Source organism: Rhinolophus ferrumequinum, chromosome 6 (assembly GCF_004115265.2).
Source record: "Rhinolophus ferrumequinum isolate MPI-CBG mRhiFer1 chromosome 6, mRhiFer1_v1.p, whole genome shotgun sequence".
Classification (NCBI taxonomy): domain Eukaryota; kingdom Metazoa; phylum Chordata; class Mammalia; order Chiroptera; family Rhinolophidae; genus Rhinolophus; species Rhinolophus ferrumequinum.
The window spans coordinates 34,348,965-34,369,972 of record NC_046289.1 but is presented as its reverse complement, the minus strand read 5'-3'; the positions used below and the strand labels follow the sequence as shown (position 1 = coordinate 34,369,972).

Here is a 21,008-nt window from a genome sequence, read left to right as displayed (position 1 = left end):
GATGCAGCGCGTGTCGCAAATCTGCCGCGCCGATCTGCGTCTGCGCGAGGTGCGGACGCTGGCGTCTGGCCTACGCGTGAGTCGCCTGCGCTGTGCCGGTCGGCGGAGTCCCTTCTGGGCGGTTTGCGGTGTGCCTCTTGGGTGGGCCTGTCCGGAAAACAGTCGTCACCGCCGGCTCTCGGTGGCGCGGAGTGAGTCCCTCGAGTTGTGATCGAAGAGCAGGTAGGCTCCCGACTCGGGGAGAGGGATTTGCAGTAGTTGAGGCCTCGAAAGGGCTTTGTGCGTAGGGCAGATCCGCCGGGTCAACGTCGGAGCGGGAACCCCGAGCTGGGTGTCCTGCCGACCAAATGTCCGCGACCGCCCAATTAAACTCTGGCAGGCCCCGCCGCCGCCCGAGTCTCCTCTTTTCGGAATCTTGGCGGCACCCATTTCAGCTCTTACGAATTTCCTTAAGGCTAGATTCTGCCTTGCAGCTCGTTTACTAGGATTTATATTCCCAAACTTCTTTAGACCTATCCTACCCTGAGGGATCGAATTGTTTTTCTCCACCTTTTCGCTTCCTTGCCTAGAGATAAAGGAGTATGAGGGCGATCGCAGAGCAGAACAAGCAGTTTTACACCTCCATGTTTTCTCTGCTCGTGCTGTTTCGGCGTGTCCTGTGGTTTCCTCTGCCCAGAGCGCCGCTCCCTGTCTCCACTGCTAACCAGCCAATCTGTCAAGCCTACCCCACCTCAAGAAGTCTTGCTTGATTAAATGGGCTCCCCACAGAGACTTTTCCACTTCCTTTTTAATGCTTCCACCGTACCTTATCTAGATGTCTGTTTTTAAAGGTTGTAATACACTTATTTATGCATTTGTCTATATGTTTGACGCCCCCCTCTAGAATGTAAGCTCCTTAAGGGCAAGGACCGAATCTCACTCATCTTTATATTCCCAGCGCCTAGCCTAATTGTTAGGTGCTCAATAAATATTTTAAAACTTTATGAATTAATGGATCTTCCTTGAAGCTTGTCTGTTCCAAATTAGTGGCGGAGCCCTGCTGTTAGCTCTGAGCTCATTTGAACCGCAATGATGACTCATACAGTAGGCTAGACCCAAAGTTCACTTAAATCCTCCTAGCTCAGGTTACCTGCTTTTACCTATTTGTCAAGTTCTCTGGGATGATTCTCCCTCTAGGCATATGGTGTTTCAGAATCTCGTGGCTTTGGGTTCATAACATGAAAATTATCTTCTCACACACACGTTTTCCTAAACAGGTAAGAGTCACCCGTTAGGTTTCAAAAACTCTAGTTATTATACTCTCTTAACCTTATAAAATATAATTCCTAATACTTTTGCTTGTTGCAGAATGATAAATGTTTCCTGTTCCGAGGTAACTCTTCCTTCTGTCTCTCCCTCGCTCTGCCACTTTAGTCTTGACCTACAAATTAAAAAGTAAACACACACAAAAAAAATCACAAACTCAGACAAGGTGTCCAATTTTAAGACAATGGATTGGCATCCCATTCCCATGCATAGGCTAAGTGGGGGGGAACCCAAAGTTTTCATTTTCATTAAAATCTTAAATCACAAAAGTCCCATGAAAATCTACTGACTACCAAACTCATCTCAATTTTTAATTTTAATGAACAGAAGCAAATGAACTGTGTGTATTTTCAATTCTGATGAAAAATATATAAAACTGCCTCTTGGAAAGTCATTTTAGCCCTGGCACTGTCAATCTGCAACGTGAGAATGTTGCTTTATTATTTGCTTTTCTGGCTAAAGAAATTAGTCTTAAATTTTGTAGCATGGAATCCGATATCTAATTTTAGGTGGTGCATTTTAATTTGATACATGAGCAGTCTGGTTAGTGGTAAACTAGTTTATTATGTATTTCAAACATTTTCAGGTATTTAAAATTCCTATTAAAGAGTTATACATTTAAGCACCATTTACAGCATATTTTATTGCATTGGGTATACTCCTGACTTTCCATAAATTTGTGATAAAGTATGCATTTCTAAATGCATAAAGTGAAGACATCGGCATGTATACTAGACATCTGATCTACAGAATTCTTTTTGCATGCAATTGTGACTTTATGAGCTGGATTCATCAATTTAAAACAGACAAGCAAATAGGAAAAGGAAAATTATATTGTAAACAGCATGTAGCAATGGACTGGTACCTGAGAGGGTGGGATCAAACAGACCTTGCTTTAAAATACCTAATCACTGTGAATATGGGCAAGGCACTCAACTCTTTTAGGCTTCGGTTTTTGCTGTTGTTTTTCTGGGTTTTTTTCCTAAATCCAGGTGTGTCTTGCAATCAATGGCATCTTGGATTTGATAAATTAATCAAGTATTTTGATTGAATGAAATACTTTTAAAATGTAAAAGTGGACAATCTAGAAATTGTCCAAGCATCCGGGTTCCAATCTCAGGTTCAGAATGTGACTATTTTAGTTTATCAAAGCAGGGATACATCAATGGTGAAAATGAATTGGAGCAAGGTGATTCTCAAAGGGGGTTCCCCATCAGCATCAACAGCACTTGAGAACTTATTAGAAATGCAAAATTCTCAGGTCCCACCCCAGAAATACTGAATCAGAATTCTTGGGGTATAGGGCCCAGCAAAATTTCAACAAAATCTCTGGGTAACAGTTTGAGAATCACTCCTTTAGTAGCTAGGCAAAGGAGATACGTGGTCAACATGTATTTGGCATATCTGGGGGAGGGGCAGAGTCCTAATATGTCAACCAAGTGGCAAGGCTACTAGAAAGAGAGCCTTAGTTGTTACTTCTGCAAAATGGGGTCAATAATATCCATGGATGTTGTGAGAGATTGGGATGATGTACATAAAAGTACCTAGCACAAACCCTTACATATAATAGGTGTTCAGTGAATTGAACTTCCCTATTCCTATTTTTTCCTGGTTAAATACTAAAGCAAAGAAATAAGCTGTACAACTCCCCCTAAAAATTATCTTTTAATAGACGTCATCTACATATTTGGAATATTATTAAATTTAAATGCTGTCCTTAGTATCAGAAGCAGGGAAAACTTGGTTGATTTTCCAACAGTGATAATAGATGGGTTTCTGCTAGCACCATCATTCTTTTCTCAGCTCTTTACTCTGCCTGAGGCTGCTTGTCATCTATGTGAAGCTCTCCAAAGGGATCATGGCCCATCCTGTAAGTCAGGATAACCCCAAATGTAAAGTATGATCACTGAAAAGATAACATAACCTCTTGGGGAAAATGAAAGATTCTTTGAGGAGGGAGTAGTACTCCCACTTCACTTACATATGTATGTATGGCTCTTTGTAGCTGGTAATAAAGTCCTTTCACCTCTACCATCTCACTTCCTCACAAAAACCTTACAATGTAAGTCAACAGATACGGTGATTCCCACTTTCAGATAAGAAAACTGGGAGCTCATATAACTTGCTCAAAGTCACAGGCCCGGAGAAGAATCCAGATTTTGTAGGGCTTGACGTTTACACAATGTGGAAGGGAGGATGCTATTTAAGATAAAGGATACAAAATTAGGAGTACAAAGTTGGGTATGAGAAAAGAAATCACAACAATTACAAAATTTTTAAAGCTGGCAAAACATCAATACAACAAACAATAACAATACAAAAAACAATAACAGAATCATTTTATTACCTGTTGTATATACGTCTAGAATAGTCTTCTCTCTAGTTTCTTTCTGTGTGTTCTTTGGTTACTTCTTTACATGACAACAGTTTTATAGTACAGTCTTGAAAAATAATTCAGATTTCCTCTAGTATGTGTTGATTTCAATTTTTTAATTATTCATAGTTCATAAGAACTTCTTTCAGCTTCGGAGCTCAGTGTTGGTAATGCCACATGAAATTTTTAGCATTGTTATCAAATTTGGGAAAGTATCAACAAAGTTTCTTTCATATATGAGCAGTAAGATCTCAGGACATTTCAAGTTTCTTTGAACAGTGAACCATCTTAAATAATATTTGCATTGATAACACTCATTAACCAGTTTGTGATCAAGGGCTTTACACATCCATGTTGTGACCCATAAATCAGCATAGTGAGCAGTAGGCATATTCATGTAAGACGTCCCTGCACTGAAGCAGCTAACAATAACCTTGTACACAGTAGTGACAGACAGCAAACCATAAAAATATATGCCAGTAAACCTAAAGTAACTATCTCCAACTCAGCTTCCCTTTAGCTACTGGATTGCAAAAGTGACTGTGGTTACTCCAGTGCTACCCAGCAGGAGGGGAAATGTGACAGGGAAAATTGGAGTGGAAAGCGTGGTCTGTTGTAATTAAATTATCTTATTTTGCAACTTTGCCAAAATGCGTGATCATGTGAACAAATTGCTAGGATCCCTCCCAGGGCTTGGAAAAGGGCCTGGGCAAGTGTGGTATCTTAACAACTAAGTGTCATTGCTTCAAGGTAATTCTGCCTCTGCGTAGGCCCAGTGAGTATTTGATGAGGACAGGTTTTCTGACTCCAAGTCCAGTATTTTCTATTGTCTGGGACATAAGGTGTATTCCCAGAAGGTTTTACTCAAAGGCTGTCTTTAAAATGATTCGTTGATGGGAAAGGATATTTTAAAGTTGAAAATGGAGAATTGGCCTTGGGTAGAACTGTGAGTTAGGTTACCCCTTAGAACCTGGTTACTTTTTCTTTTGGGGGTTCTTCACCTTGCCTTCTTACAGAGGCCACATCCCAAACTATCACAAACCCTGCAGTGCTCTTTACCCTCCCTTTATGAAAATCTATTCTCAGTTGTCACACACCAAAAAAAAAAAAAAAAAAAAATCAGATAAACCAATTCACATCAACACACAAATAGCTGATAAAAGCTTAATGAATTACCTACAGATGGGGACCTGGGAGGGTACTTATTAACTGCTAGGAGGTAATCCTTTAATTCAATAACCCCAAATCACTAATTGTAGCAATTCAGACAGCACTAGTAGACTGGTAGAAAATTATTTTTGGTTAGAAAAGAGCTAGGAATCCTTCAAGTCATTCCATGGAAATAGATGACTGCATTTTGGGTCACATATTGCCAATATTAAAAATAAAATGAAGTAAAATAATCTTGCTGGGCCCCAAGATTTTCCTTCAGCTTACAATACCTTCTCTATCATTCCCTTACCAGCAAACTTCATGAGAGACTAGTCTACATTCTTTGCCTCTGTTTCTTCACTATATACTCCTTAACCTCTTGCAATCTGGCTCTTACTTGCATCATTCCATCAAAACTGTTCCCTCAAAGGTCACGCTACGTGATCCTCAAACTACTTAACCTGTTGATTTTCAACACTACTGAGCATCTTCCTTTTAAACAGGGCCAGGATTTGGTTGAGGCAAGGAAGGTGCCTAAGGTACAAAAATAAGGAGGCACTCTCTCAGGGTCCTGCAATTTCAGGGTTAACATCTGAGAGTATCTCCTTAAATTTTGCACCATAGATGCCTGACTTCCTCGCACGAGTGCCAGCCCAGCTTCTGAAACATAACTGAGCTTCCCTCCATATTCAGAGCATGGCCTACCATTTGCTACCGTCATGCTTTGCTCATGATGTAGATGTTAAGGGACCTCCATTTTTTTGCCTGCTCTACATCCTTTCCTACCTCCTTCTGGTAGCAGCACCCTAAAGGAATTGCTCCTCCCCAGTTTAGTGTGTTTCTGGTAGGCTGCCAAACACAGTACTTTGCTCCCCACCTCACAGCGGGGTATAACAACCAAGCTAGGCCAGTCCTTTCTAGATATTTCTGAATTGGAATCGGGGGCAACTCTCCTTTTACTCTTGGATTGAGAGCAGTAAGAATATAATGCCACAGTTATTAGCAGCCATATCACCTGTTACAAGAAGGAGCCTCAAGGAAAAGCAGCAGAATGGAGGAAAGAGAAACAGAAAAGATTAATATATACTGATAAAGTGTTTTATGCTGTTGACAATGAAACCAGCTAGCTTCCTCCTTGTCTTTTCTGGTTTTAGTTACAGGAGTTAATATCCTCCTACTGTCTTTGTTTAAGCTATTTTGAGTTTCTGTCACTTGCAAACAAGAGTGCTGAAATATAACAGAATATTCTGCCTTTTCCCTCACACCCACATCCACAGGTACATACACCCAACTTTCATCGCTCAGCTCGAAGGCAGTTTTCCTCCCAGAGCTTTCCTTGATCCACAGGATTTAACTAATCTCTCCCTTCTCTGAACTGCTGTGGCATTTTATACATCTCTCATGGTTCTTTAGCTTCATGTCTTATATCTCCTGCTATACTATATGTTCTTCAAGGGCAAGATACATAATCTTTGTAATCCTCTAAGAACTCAGTACAGGATCTTTGACAAAGCAGAAAATCAATTGGTTTTTGCTGAATGAATGAATTGAGTGGATGAATGGATATAACTAAAAGATATCTAAAATCTGTTTCATTTCAGGAAATTTTAGTCTGAATAATCTGAAGTTCTAAAAATGAACTATTTTTTTCCAAAAGAAAAATAAAAGAATCCATTGCCCACTAATTGCTAGGGAAAGATGGTGAATTTTGAAAGGTACCAGAATTTTTTAGAGGGTAGGAAAATGAGACCTTATATTTATATTTACTCCACTCTGGAATGATACACAAGAAACTGTTCAAGTTTGGTGGAGCAATTTAGCAAATGGGAGACAGAAACAGTAAGAAGACTTTTCACTGTATCCTTTGTATATTTCAATTTTTTTAACCAGGTGAATCATTGCCTGTTAATGTAAGTTAAAACTGAAATGTAAGTTAAAATTAAATAACTAAATACAGAAATTTTGTTGTAGAGATCATTCACTTATTACAAGAAAGGGAAAACCTACTTTCCTAAAGTAATTTGCATAAAGTGACAGAACAGTGCTCTGGTTTAGAAAGTGTGATAGCTCAAATAATTTATAATGAAATGAAGATAATGTGTTCTGAAAAATTCTGACAGATGTCTAAATATGTGGAGCAAACAGCCCTGGTGATGATAATGACACTAATATTGAAGCTAAATGCAAATGGTTCAAATCTACTTGTCTCATATAAAAAAATAAAGAATAACAGAGAACTCAGACTTCTTCAGCTACTAATTACTCTCTCAAGTAAAAACACCATCCTTTTCTTAGAACTTATTGAAATTCATATTTTCATATTGGTGAATTTTGTAGGTATAGTTCAATAAAGCTGATGTTTTTAAATAATTGTTTTATTTTTTTCAGTTACAGTTGACATACATTATATTAGTTTTAGGTGTACAACATAATGATTAGACATTTAAAAACCTTATGAAGTAATCACCCCAATAAATATAGTACCCATCTGACACCATACATTGTTATTACAATACCAGGGGTACCAAAAAATTGTATACACATGACTTGTATTCATCTTTTGTTATCAATGTATTTTATTACAACTTGAATACAGTTTTTTCCTTTCTTAAAATGTGTATACATTTTTTGGCAACCTTTGTATTATTGACTATGTTCCCTATGCTATACTTTACATCCCCATGACTATTTTATAACTACCAATTCGTATTTCTTAAAAACTTTCCTTTTTTCACCCACCTCCCAACTCGCTTACCAGGTTGATGCCTCAAAATGTTTTCTGTATCTGAGTTTGTTGATTTTGTTTTTTAGATTCAACACATAAGTGAAATCATGTGGCATTTGTCTTTCTCTGTCTGACTTACTGAATTCAGCACAGTAACTTCTAGGTCCATCCATATTGTTGCAGATGGCAAGATTTCATTCTTTTTTATGGCTGAGTAGTATTCCATTGTATATATGTACCACTTCTTCTTTATCCATTCATCCATTGATGGACACCCAGGTTGCCTCCATATCTTGGCTATTGTAAATAACGCTGCAATGAACATATGGATGCACACGTCCCTTCAATAGTTTTTTGGGTTTCTTAGGATAAATACTCAGAAATAGGATTATTTCTTTGTATCTTGTTATGGCCTTTGTGTTAAAGTCTATTTTGTCTGGTATAAGTATGGCTACTCCAGCTGTTTGTTTGTTTCCATTTTCATGAAATATCTTTTGCATCGCTTTACTTTCAGTCTGTGTGTGTCTTTCAATTTGAAGTGAGTCTCTTATAGGTAGCATATGTAAGGTTCTTGTTTTCTTATCCATTCAGCCATTCTATTTTTTGATTGGAGCATGTAATACATTTACATTTAAAATAATTGTTGATAGATATGTATTATTGCCATTTTATTCAGATTTTTAATCTTGTTTATCTTCTTAAAGAAGTTCCCTTAACTTAAGAAGTCCCCTTAAATTTCTTATAATACTGGTTTGGTAGTGTGATGAACTCCTTTAGCTTTTTCTTGCCTGGTAAGCTCTTTATCTCTCATTCCATTTTAAATGATAGCCTTGCTAGGTAGAGTAATCTTGGTTATAGGTCCACTTTTGATCACTTTCAGTATTTTGTGCCAGTCACTTAATGGCTTGTAAACTTTCTGTTGAGAAATCAGCTGAAAGTCTTATGGGAGCTCCCTTGTATTAGGTTGATGCAGAAGTAATTGTGGTTTAAAAGGTTAAAAATAATTGCAAAAACCACAATTACTTTTACACCAACTTAATAGGTAACTAACTGCTTTTCTGTTGCTGCTTTTGAGATTCTGTCTGTGTTTAACCTTTGGCATTTTAATTATGATGTATCTTGGTGTGGGCCTCTTTGGGTTCATCTTGTTTGGGACTCTGTGCTCCCTAGTCTTGTAAGTCTATTTCCTTCTCCAAGTTAGGTAAGTTTTCTGTCATTACTTCTTCAAATAGGTTTTCAGTCCCTTGCTGTCTTCTCCTTCTGGTACCCTTATGATGTGAATGTTGGTATGCTTGATGTTGTCCCAGAGGCCCCTTAAACTGTCCTCATGTTTTTGGATTCTGTTTTCTTTTTGCTGTTCTGATTGGGCATTTTCTGCTGCCTTAACTATGAAATCACTGATTTGATCCTCTGTGGATTCCTTCTAATGTATTCTTCATTTCAGTGATTGTTTTCTTTATTTCTGACCAGTACTTTTTTTTTTTCTATTTCCATTTTTTGTTTCCTATCTCTTTGTTGAAGTTCTCCCTGAGATCATTGAGCATCCTTATAAACAGTGTTTTGAACTTTGTGTCTGGTAGATTGCTTGTCTTCATTTGTTTAGTTCTTTTTCTGGAGCTTTGTTCTGTACTTTCATTTGGGACATGTTTCTTTGTCTTCCCATTTTGGCTGCCTCCCTGTGTTTCTATGTATTAGGTAGGGTTGCTTTACCTTTTAGTCTTAGTAGAGTTGCCATATGTAGTAGGTGTGCTGTGGGACCCAGGGGCACAGTCGCCCTGGTCGCCTGAGCTGGGTGCTCGAGTGGGTCCCCTCTGTGGGTTGTGTGTGCCTTCCTGTTGTGGTTGAGCCTTGGGTTCTGTTTACATGTCAATGGGAGGGACTGACCCTCAGGCTGATTGGTTGAGAGGACTGGCCGTGACTACAGAGGAGGAGCTGTTGTGCAGGGACTGACCCTATGGAGCAGGATTCACTTCAGCAGGGCTCTGCCCAGTCTTCCTTTGGGTCTGTCGTCTGTGGAAGTAGCAAGGTGGTGCTTCCTCCTGGGAGCTGTAGGCCAAGTTCAGCCATAGTCTCTGCCCATCTTGGGGCCCCCTGGCATGAGACACAAAGCAGTTCACACATGGCAGCCACCTGCACTGGGCTTAGAGGTGCCTCGAGAGGCCAAGTGACCAACCAAGGCTGGCTGCCACTAGTACTGGGCTTAGGGCTGCTCAGCAAGAGGTTGGGGATATGCCAAAGCCAGATGCTGCTCTTATGGGTTTTCTGAATCTTTGAAAGATTTTAGGAAAGTCCCAGCATGAGCCAAGTCAGGCCATTTGTATGGAAAAGCCACTGCAAGTGGCTTGGGTGTGCCTGAAAGTTGAGTGGGGCAGGCAGGGTCTCAGGGAATCACCAGGGTGGAGCAAACAATGTTAGCCAGGTTGATGGAGACTCAGATATGGGGCCATCGGTGTCTGCATGGCAGCAGAGGGGAGGGCTCAACAAGAAAATAATGGATCTTGCCAGTACTTCTGTCTGGGAGAAAGCTGCCCCTCCAGCCCTATCACTGAAGCTAAACAATTTAGTTCTTCCTCACATGTCCCTGGCATCTTTTGAGCAGCTGCCCCAGTACTGGAGCTCAGAACAATTGAGTCCATCAGTAAGTCTGTCCAGCGACCCTTTAAGAGGAATGCCTGGGACTCTAGCCACCATCTGTCTCACTCAGCCACAATCTCCACTGGTTTTCACAGCCAGAAGTTGTGGAGACCTCTTCTTGGCACGGAACACTGGGCTGGGGAGCCCAGTGTGGGGCTGGAACCCCTTGCTCCTTCTGGGGGACCTCTGCAGCCAAGATATCCCTCCCGATTTTTAACTGCCACATATGGGTGTGATACCAGCCCATTCTGTTTTTCCACCCCTCCTACCAGTCTCAAGGTGGTCTGCTGTATGTCTTTAGTTGTAGGACTTCTGTTCAACTGGACTTCAGGTGATTCTCAATAATGGTTGTTCTGTAGTTTACTTGTAATTCTGATGTGGTCATGAGAGGAGACAGCACAGCATTTACCTACTCTGCCATCTTGACCAGAACTTTCAATAAAGCTGATTTTTAAAACATTTAAAATGTTAGATTGAAAGAGACTTTAGAGATTTTGTCTGGTCATCCCATCTTTTCCCCAATCTCTTCATCCAAGGATTCCTTTTATTTTCAATTATGTACTCCCATACCCTGAAAGATTTTATGATGTAAATGAAATCATATGTACCACTGTGATGAATAATGCTAATAACCGAAAGAATTAAGTAGGTTTACAGAGCAGAAAGTGTCTTAACCTCATTCTACCAGTTTAAAAGTTGAAAGTCTTTTTGACACAATCTACTTAGATACTAACTTATTAATTAGCTAAAATAACATTCCTATTACCTAAAGGAAACAGCTAGGTATTTGATTTATAACAACTTAACTAGTAAACTTATATCTTAACTTGTATAAATCAGAAATCCTGTTCTTCTAGTGAAGAAGTACTTTCACTATCAACACGTTAGTGGTATCACTAATGCTCAAACTGGTCAGAAATCCATCTAGTCATCCTATAATCATCCATTCATTCATTCCATGTGTATTGGGCACATAATATGTGCAAGGTACTTTCGGCTTTCTAGCCACACTAAAAATCTCTTCACCTTTTAACAGTTTAATTATCAGTAAACAACATCCAATAGGTAGAGGGGCAGAGAAATGGAACAGGCTGGTCCCACACCTGCGTGGGACCAGAATGGGGGAGAAGTGACGTCTCAAATTGGAATTCTACAAAGATGAAAATAGTTACGTGTTTTCCAAATCTACTGCAGAAAACATAAGTAGTTAAAGATTCTAAGAGTTCTAGAAAAGTGCCTTTCAAATTTGGAGATTTTGTTAGTTTCCATTTTCAGTAGTTTGGGGTGGGGGCCTGGGATTCTGTATTTCTAGCAAGCTTCAGAGACCACCCTTGAGTAGAAGTACTCTAGAAGACATTTCTAAATTGGTATAATTTTACAGCATCTGTTCAGCAGAAAAGAAGAGGGTTACCTACATGAGGTTGAGTTTTGAAGGTTCTAGATTTACTTATTTGAATTATTCTTCATCTGGAGCACTATCATACAAACTTTGATGTTATTTTGGGTGATACAGTTTTGTGATTTCTTAAATGTTCTTATCTAGGAGAGCAACAAATAGCACACTTCCACTTTGAATACAATTTTGAGGAATACTAAAATAAGATACATCTGAAATATATTGTTCTCCTTAAGACAAGATGTAATGTGAGAAAGAGGAGGGGCCAGGGCGGGGACTGGGGTCTGAGGTGGGATAACACACTCACAAGGCAAGGCTGGGGCTGAAGAGAATACCTTGCTGTGGGCAGTGGGAAGAAGTCCAGGTGAGCATAGTATGGCTTCTAAGTGTTCATCATCAGAGAAAATTGGCAAACAGTAAGAGAGCTACAGCTCCAGGACTGGGGTTTAGGGACAATATTCAAGTGATGTGGGGAGGGATGAGTATGGAGATGGGGGATGAAAATAGAGACTGGCATGAGTGACGTAAAGACAAAAGTAAAGTATAGAAACAGGAGAGTAGGCAGATTATGAAGATAAGTATTTAAGGGACTAGAATCAGAGAAAAGGCAAGGGAATTCATTTTAGAAGAACAGAACTCCAGGTACAAAATCTGAAGTATGAGATGGAAAACAGGCTAGCTTGATGTCCATTCCTTTAGTGCTGAACTAGAGCTCTTCAAATCCCATGCTGGAGGGAGTAGAAATCTCAGAGCTTGAGAGAATAGAGGAAGTAAGGCCACGGGTCCTGATCAAAAAGTCCCAGGTTTAAAGGAAATCAGGCAAATTATTACAGTTGGAGAAAGTTATTAAAATATGGTTTTTATGGGTAGCTCTTTATTGCGATTTTACAATTACTAAGTCTAGTCATTGTTGATTAATTCACAATGCTGAGAAAGAAATGTGTTTTTTCCACCAGAATGATCGTGATAGTAAGCAGATAAACACATTTGCAACCCAAAGTCTGTATAATTGCCTAGAGGGCCTGCAAAGAGGAAGGAGTCAGTTCAATCAGTTTATTGGATCTGAAATACTTAAACTTTAGTATTTCCTTTTGGCCCTTTGGTTAGCTGCAAAGGAACCTACCTACCGTGTTTTCCCAAAAAAAAAAAGACCTACCCTGAAAATAAGCCCCAGTTAAGCTCGTCAGCCAGACAGATGCATTTAGTACGTTATGATGAAGTTCCAGAAGAAAATGGTATGACTGTATTTGAATAAATGTAGATTGTTGTACATGAAAAAATAAGACATCCCCTGAAAATACGCCATCCCCTGAAAATACATCTTTTGGAGCAAAAATTAATAAAAGACCCGGTCTTATTTTCGGGGAAACATGGTAAGACACAAACTGAAAGCCTTACTAGTTTTTACTTCTTTTGATTTATTTTTCAAAAAGAATAAGGTTTTTGGGTCAAAAGGAGAAATCCGATTGCTTATCTACCCAGAGTATAAGGCAAATAACCAGAAATGTAATATATTTGTCTTCAAAATTCAGAAATATCTATACCAAAAATTTATAGAGCACGGAAATTCTCTAATAATATATAGGAAAATGTGGAGACTTTCAACTCTAAAGGGATACTTGTTTTCTCTAATTCCACCTTCAAAATATCTGCCATTGCTTTCACTCTGCACCTATTCACCCCTTCTCTCCAGTCAGTACTGAGTGCATAAGTGAGCTAGCTCCTTTGAAAGCCTTTGGAACTTGCTCTGAGATGGGGAGGGTCCCCAGGACTTTCCTCAAATTCTGACTCTATATAACAAGGGGAGAAAAGAATCAGGAATAGTCTTCTTTTCCACATCTTACTTGAGATATAAAATAGTCGTGCATTTTTTGTTTCCTTGGGACAACTGCTAAACCCCTTTTGTAGAAAAAAGAGAGCAAAGAATCTATGCAGAAAACAATTGCAGTCATTCAAGTTTGACAGATTAATTCAGAAGTAACAACATGTTAAGTTTTGTGGCAGAGACTCAAAAGTAAGAAAGCACATTTTAAAGGACTCTAAAAAGCATTGATTGGGAATGCCACATTAACGAGTAAGGACAAATTTAAAAACAATATGCCTGTGGTGATTCACGGTGACTCAGCTAAAGTAATTTGGTAATCTTAACACAGGATGTTCCTTGATGTCCCCCCACTTTTTTTCCTTTTTTTGATGAGGGGAGGAAGAGGGAGAGAGGAAATCAATTTAATGTTTTCATTTAGGTGAATTAAAATTATGCAAAATTACTTTTCTTGGTTTTGGCAGTTTGATTTAACAAATGAATAAGCATATGCCTATTTGACACTCTACTACTCCCACCTGGAAGCACAAACATGTTGAGCCTTCCTATTACAAAGAATGTATTGACTCCAGAATACGTGATGATACAGTTTTCACTTTTTATTTTATAATAATTTTAGAAATAGAAATTTTGCGAAAATAATACAAATAATTTATATATATGCTTCACCCAGCTTCCCGTAATGTTACTTACATAACCATTTTACAATGGAAAAAATACAGGAAATTAACATTGATAACATTACTGTTATCTAAATTATGAACCTTATTGAAAGTACACCAGTTGTTCCCCAATGTACTTTTCTTTCTGTTTGAGGATCCAATGTAGGCTCCCACATTGCATTTAGTTTTGTGTCTCTATATAATCTCTGGATCTGTGACATTCTTGCTAGTTTTGGACCATTATTTCAGTCTAGTGAGAACATCTTGAATTTTGTTTCTATTATACATCATATTATTCTTTGGGGTTATAATTCTGCTCATTTTAAAACATGACTTTTTTAACCATCATCCATGTCCAGAACAAAGTGTTGACTTAGGATGGTGACTTGTGACATTTCTTTGTGGTCCTCCCTGCAGTTATAGAACTATGGCTTAATCTATGGTTTTTAAAATCTAGCCATTTTACTCTTTCTGAGCTAAGAACATTCTAGGATTCTGGCATCTCTTCCGTTGTCCATTGATTCTCTAAGATTTTTGATAGTGACTCAGAGACCATCTTGGCAAGTTCCTTCTAGGTCCGAGTTTAAAAATTTGAACTTATTTAACATGGCTAAATGTTGCCTTTTGACCTGTACCTATTGGACAGTTGATTACTGACAATTAGTTAAACTGTTAAAAGGTGAAGAGATTTTTATTGTAGGTAGAAAGCCGAAAGTGCCTTACACATATTATGTGCCCAGTACTTGTATATGAATGAATGGATGATTATAGGATGACTGAATGGATTTCTGACCAGTTTGAGTATTAGGGATACCATTGGGGTGTTGATAGTGAAAGTACTTCTTCACTAGAAGAATAGGATTTCTGATTTATACAAGTTAAGATATAAGTTTACTAGTTAAGTTGTTATAAATCAAATACCCAGCAACTTCCTTTAGGTAATATTTTAGCTAATTATAAGTTAGTATCTAAGTAGATTATGCGTCAAAAGCCTTTCAACTTTTAAACTAGCAGAATGAGGTTAAGACATTGTTTGGCATCTAAACCTACTTAATCCTATTGGTTATTAGCATTATTCATCACAGTTGTGTATGTGATTTCATTTAGGTCATAAAATCTTTCAAAACATGGGAGTACATACTTGAAAACAAAAAGAAGTCCTTGGGTGAAGAGATTGGGGAAAAGACGGGATGACCAGACAAAATCTTTAAGGTCTCTTTGTCAGTCTAACATTTTAAATGTTTTAAAAAATCAGCTTTATTGAGAGTTCTGGTCAAGATGGCAGAATAGGTAAATGCTGTGCTGTCTCCTCTTATGACCACATTAGAATTACAAGTAAACTACAGAATAATCATTATTGAGAATCGCCTGAAGTCTAGTTGAACAGAAGTTCTACAACTAAAGACATACAGCAGAAGCCACCTCGAGACTGGTAGGAGGGGTGGAAAAACAGAATGGGCTGGTATCACACCCATGTGTGGAAGTTAAAAATCGGGAGGGATATCTCGACTGCAGAGGTCCCCCAGAAGGAGCAAGGGGTTCCAGCCCCACACCAGGCTCCCCAGCCCAGCATTCCAGTGCTAGGAAGAGAAGTCTCCACAACTTCTGGCTGTGAAAACCAGTGGAGATTGTGGCTGAGTGAGACAGATGATGGCTGGAGTCCGAGGCATTCCTCTTAAAGCATGCCTGGACAGATGTATTCACTGATGGACTCACTTGCTCTGAGCTTCAGTACTGGGCAGCTGCTCAAAAGGTGCCAGGGACATATGAGGAAGAACTGAAGTGTCTAGCTTCAGTGTGACGGCTGAAGGGGCAGTACCACACAGAAGTACTGGCAGGATCCATTATTTTCTTGTTGAGCCCTCTCCTCTGCTGCCATGCAGACACAGGTGGCCCCATGTCTGAGTCTCCATCACCTGGCTAACATTGTTTGCCCCATCCTGGTGATTCCCTGAGACCCTGCCCCACTCAACTTTCAGGCACACCCAAGCCACTTGCAGTGGTTTTTCCATATAAATGGCCTGACTTGGCTCATGCTGGGACTTTCCTAAAATCTCTCAAAGATTAAGAAAACCCATAAGAGCCGCATCTGGCTTTGGCATATCCCCAACCTCTTGCTGAGCAGCCCTAAGCCTGGCACAAGTTCATGGCAGCATTTGTTCATGACTTGGCCTCTTGAGGCACCTCCAAGCCCAGTGCCATGGCAGCCATCTGAGGATTGCTTTGTGGCTCATGCCAGGTGGCACGGGCAGGCACAGGCTGTGGCTGAATGTGGCCTGCATTAGAGACTTTCCCAGGAGGCCCCAGGGCAGGCATGCCCACTGGCCAGCTTCAGACCTAGCCAGAGCATCACCTGGCTGCCTCCAAAGACAACACACACAAAGGGCAGACTGGAGAGGCACCAGAGCCCTGCTGATGCGAATCTGCTCAATAGGGTCAGCCCTTGCACAGTAGCTTCTCCACTATAGTCACGGCCAGTCTTCTCAACCAATCAGCCAGAGAGTAAGTTCCTCCCATTGAAGTGTAAACAGCAACCAGGGCTCAACCACAAAAGGAAGGCAAACACAACACACACAGGGGACATACCTGGAACACCCAGCTCAGGCGACAAGGGAGACTGCACCACTGTGCCCCACATATGTACTCTTTATATTACATAAAGACACTCTACTAAGACTGGGAGACATAGCGGCCCTACCTAATACATAGAAACAAACACAGGGAGGCAGCTAAAGTGGGGAGACAAAGAAATATGTCCCAAATGAAAGAACAGAACAAAGCTCCAGAAAAAAAAACTGAACAAATGGAGACAAGCAATCTACCAGACACAGAGTTCAAAACACTGATTATAAGGATGCTCAATGATCTCAGGGAGAACTTCAACAAAGATATAGGAAATATAAAAATGGAGATAGAAGAGATTTAAAAAAACTGGTCAGAAATAAAGAATACAATCACTGAAATGAGGAATACATTAGAGGGAATCCACAGTAGATTAGATGAAATACAAGACCAAATCAGCAATTTAGAAGTTAAGGTAGCAGAAAACACCCAATCAGAAGAGCAAAAAGGATTAAAAAAAATGAGGATAGTGTAAGGGACCTATGGGACAACATCAAACATACCAACATTCACATCATAGGGGTACCAGAAGAAGAGAGAGAGCAAGGACTTTTAAAACCTATTTGAAGAAATAATGACAGAAAACTTACCTAACCTGGAGAAGGAAACAGACATACAAGTCTAGGGAGCACAGAGTCCCAAAACAGATGAACCCAAAGAGACCCACTGCAAGATACATGATAATTAAAATGCTAAAGGTTAAAGACAGAATCTTAAAAGCAGCAACAGAAAAGCAGTTAGTTACCTACAAGGGAGCTCCCATAAGACTTTCAGCTGATTTCTCAACAGAATGTTTACAACCCATTAAGGGACTGGCACAAAATACTGAAAGTGATCAAAAGTGGACCTATAACCAAGATTACTCTACCTAGCAAGGCTATTATTTAGAATTGAATGAGAGATAAGGAGCTTCCCAGAAAAGAAAAAGCTAAAGGAGTTCACCACTACCAAACCAGCATTAAACATTAACTATTAAGGGGACTTCTTTAAGAAGAAGAAAAATAGATTAAAAATCTTGAATAATAAAGTTGCAATAACTACATATCTATCAACAATTACTTTAAATGTAAATGGATTAAATGCTCCAATCAAAAGATAGGGTGACTGAATGGATAAGAAAACAAGAAACTTACATATGTTACTCATAAGAGACTCACTTCAGATTGAGAGACATACACAGACTGAAAGTAAAAGGATGCAAAAAGATATTTCATAAAAATGGAAATGAAAAAAAAAAGCTGGGGTAGCCATACTTATACCAGACAAAATAGACTTTAAAACAAAGGCCAGGGACGGCCCGGTGGCTCAGGCGGTTGGAGCTCCGTGCTCCTAACGCCGAAGGCTGCCGGTTCGATTCCTACGAGGGCCAGTGGGCTCTTAACCACAAGGTTTGCTGGTTCGACTCCTCGACTCCCGCAAGGGATGGTGGGCTCTGTTCCCTGTAACTAAAGACAACTGGATCTGGCGCTGAACTGCGCCCTCCACAACTACGATGGAAAGGACAACTTCACTTGGAAAAAATCCTGGAAGTACACACTGTTCCCCAATAAAGTCCTGTTCCCCTTCCCCAATAAAATCTTTAGAAAATAAATAAATAAATAAATAAATAAATAAATAAATAAAATGGTTTAAAACAACAACAACAACAAAAACAAAGGCCATAACAAGAGACAAAAAAAGACCCAGTAATCTCACTTCTGGATATTTATCCAAAGGAACCCCAAATGATACTTCGAGGGGACTTGTGCATCCATATGTTGATTGCAACATTGTTTACATTGGCCATGATGTGGAGGCAGCCTGGGTGTCCATTGATGGATGAATGGATAAAGAGTAGATGGTACATATTATATACAATGGAGTATTGATTGACCATGGAAGGGATTGGGTTCTTGCCATCTGTGGCAGCATGGATGAATCTGGAGGGTATTATGCTGAGTGGAGTATGTCAGACAGAGAAAGACAGATGCAATGTGATTTCACTTATACGTGGAATATAAAGAACAAAATAAAACTGAAACAAACATACTGAGAACATTTTGATGGTTGCCAGATGGGAGGGGGTTGGGGGGTGAAGAAAAGGGGGAAAGGATTAGGAAGTACAAATTCGGAAGTTATAAAATAGTCATGGGGATGCAAAGTAAAGCACAGGGAATATAGTCAATAATATGATAATATGTAACTATGTATAGTGCCAGGTGGGTATTAGACTAGTCAGAGGGATCACTTCTTAAATTATATAAATGTCTAACCATTATGCAGTACACCTGAAGTTAATATAAAATAATATTGAATGTCATCTATAACTGAAAATTTTTAAAAGGGGGGGAAAAGATGAAGAGGAATAAGGGGTTCAAATTTCCACGTATAAAACAAAGTCATGGGGATATAATGTACAGCATAGGGAATATAGTGAATAATATTGTGAAAGCGTGATACAGTGTCGGGTGGTTGCTAGACTTACAATATTGATCACTTCTTTGGGTATATATAAGTTGAATAACTATTATGTACACCTGAAACCAATATAATATTGTATGTTAGCTATGTTTTAATAAAAATCTTTAAAAATTTAAAAAATAACCACTTCTCCTCTTTCTATGCCCAGTGCAGCCATGGCTCGTGGTCCTAAGAAGCATCTGAAGCGTGTAGCAGCTCCAAAGCATTGGATGCTGGATAAACTGACCGGTGTGTTTGCTCCTCATCCATCTACCGGTCCCCACAAGCTGAAGGAATGTCTTCCTCTCATCATCTTCCTAAGGAACAGACTGAAGTATGCCCTGACAGGAGATGAAGTCAAGAAGATCTGCATGCAGCGGTTCATTAAGATTGATGGCAAGGTCCGAACTGATGTCACCTACCCAGCTGGTTTGATGGATGTCATCAGTATTGGCAAGACTGGAGAGAATTTCCGTCTGATCTATGACACCAAGGGTCGCTTTGCTGTTCATCGCATTACACCCGAGGAGGCCAAGTACAAGTTGTGCAAAGTGAGAAAGATCTTTGTGGGCACAAAAGGAATCCCGCATCTGGTCACCCATGATGCTCACACCATCCGCTACCCTGACCCTCTCATCAAGGTGAATGACACCATTCAGATTGATTTGGAGACTGGCAAAATTACTGATTTCATCAAGTTTGACACTGGTAACCTGTGCATGGTGACCGGAGGTGCCAACCTGGGAAGAATTGGTCTGATCACCAACAGAGAGAAACACCCTGGTTCTTTTGATGTGGTTCATGTAAAAGATGCCAGTGGCAACAGCTTTGCTACCCGGCTCTCCAACATTTTTGTTATTGGCAAAGGCAACAAACCATGGATTTCTCTTCCCCGTGGAAAGGGTATCCGCCTCACCATTGCTGAAGAGAGAGACAAGAGACTTGCAGCGAAACAGAGCAGTGGGTGAAATGATTTCTAGGTGTCATGATTGGAAGAGTCTTTGTCCCTAATTAAAGATAATATAGCATGATTAAAAAACAACAACAACAACAAAAACACTTCTCTATAACACAGGACTTAGGCTAATGTTAGAAAAAGAGCCCTTCAGAAACACTTCCAAACCATCATGAGAGGGCAGGCAGTTCTACTCCATTCAAAATAATGGATTTATGTAAATTGGTTAACATCACTGTATTTCAAGGTCTTAGAAGCTCCCTTAACTACACAATTGTGTCATACATGTTATTAAAAAAGGGGGGGAAAAACCATAAACAATGCTAGTCTAGGCCAATGATCCATCTACTCCAGCGGTTTTCTTTCCTTTTTTTCTAACTGGAACTATATTTAGGTGGGGAAAAGTTCAGGAAGTTCTCCTAGTCTACATGTTCCCACTTACTAGGGAAAACGAACTAGATAATAACAAAATTTCAACCACACATAAGTTCACAAGAAAAATGACAGTTCTTACTATATATTTATTATGTAGTAAGAGCTTTGCAGTATCTTGTCCAGGCTTCTTACGAAGCGGTAGTGCCTTATATAATGTGCTGTCCAGTACAGTAGCCACAGCCACATCGAGTACTTGAAATATAATTACAGATTTTGCTTGAGATGTGCTGTAAGTTCAACATGCATACTGGATTTTGAAGACTTAATACCAAAGAAAGAGTTAAAATATCTCAATAATTGTTTATGTTAAATATACATTGAAATGATATGTTTTGGATATGTTGTATTAAATGAAAGATATTGTTAAAATTAATTTTATCTGTTTCTCATTGCCTTTTGAAATGTGGCTCCTTGAAGAATTTAAATTACATACATACATACATGGTTCACATCTTATTTCTATTGACCAGCACTGTTTTATACTAAG

At 39.4% G+C, this 21,008-nt stretch overlaps 1 protein-coding gene across 1 annotated transcript; it reads left to right on the top strand.

Moving 5' to 3' along the window:
- On the top strand, window positions 1-20,336 carry LOC117023606 (40S ribosomal protein S4, X isoform-like). The gene is made up of 2 exons (XM_033108609.1): window positions 1-222; window positions 19,301-20,336. Exon 2 carries the CDS (start codon window positions 19,308-19,310, stop codon window positions 20,097-20,099), a length of 792 nt encoding a protein of 263 aa, XP_032964500.1. The 5' UTR covers window positions 1-222; window positions 19,301-19,307; the 3' UTR covers window positions 20,100-20,336.
- The last annotated feature ends 672 nt before the right edge of the window (window positions 20,337-21,008 follow it).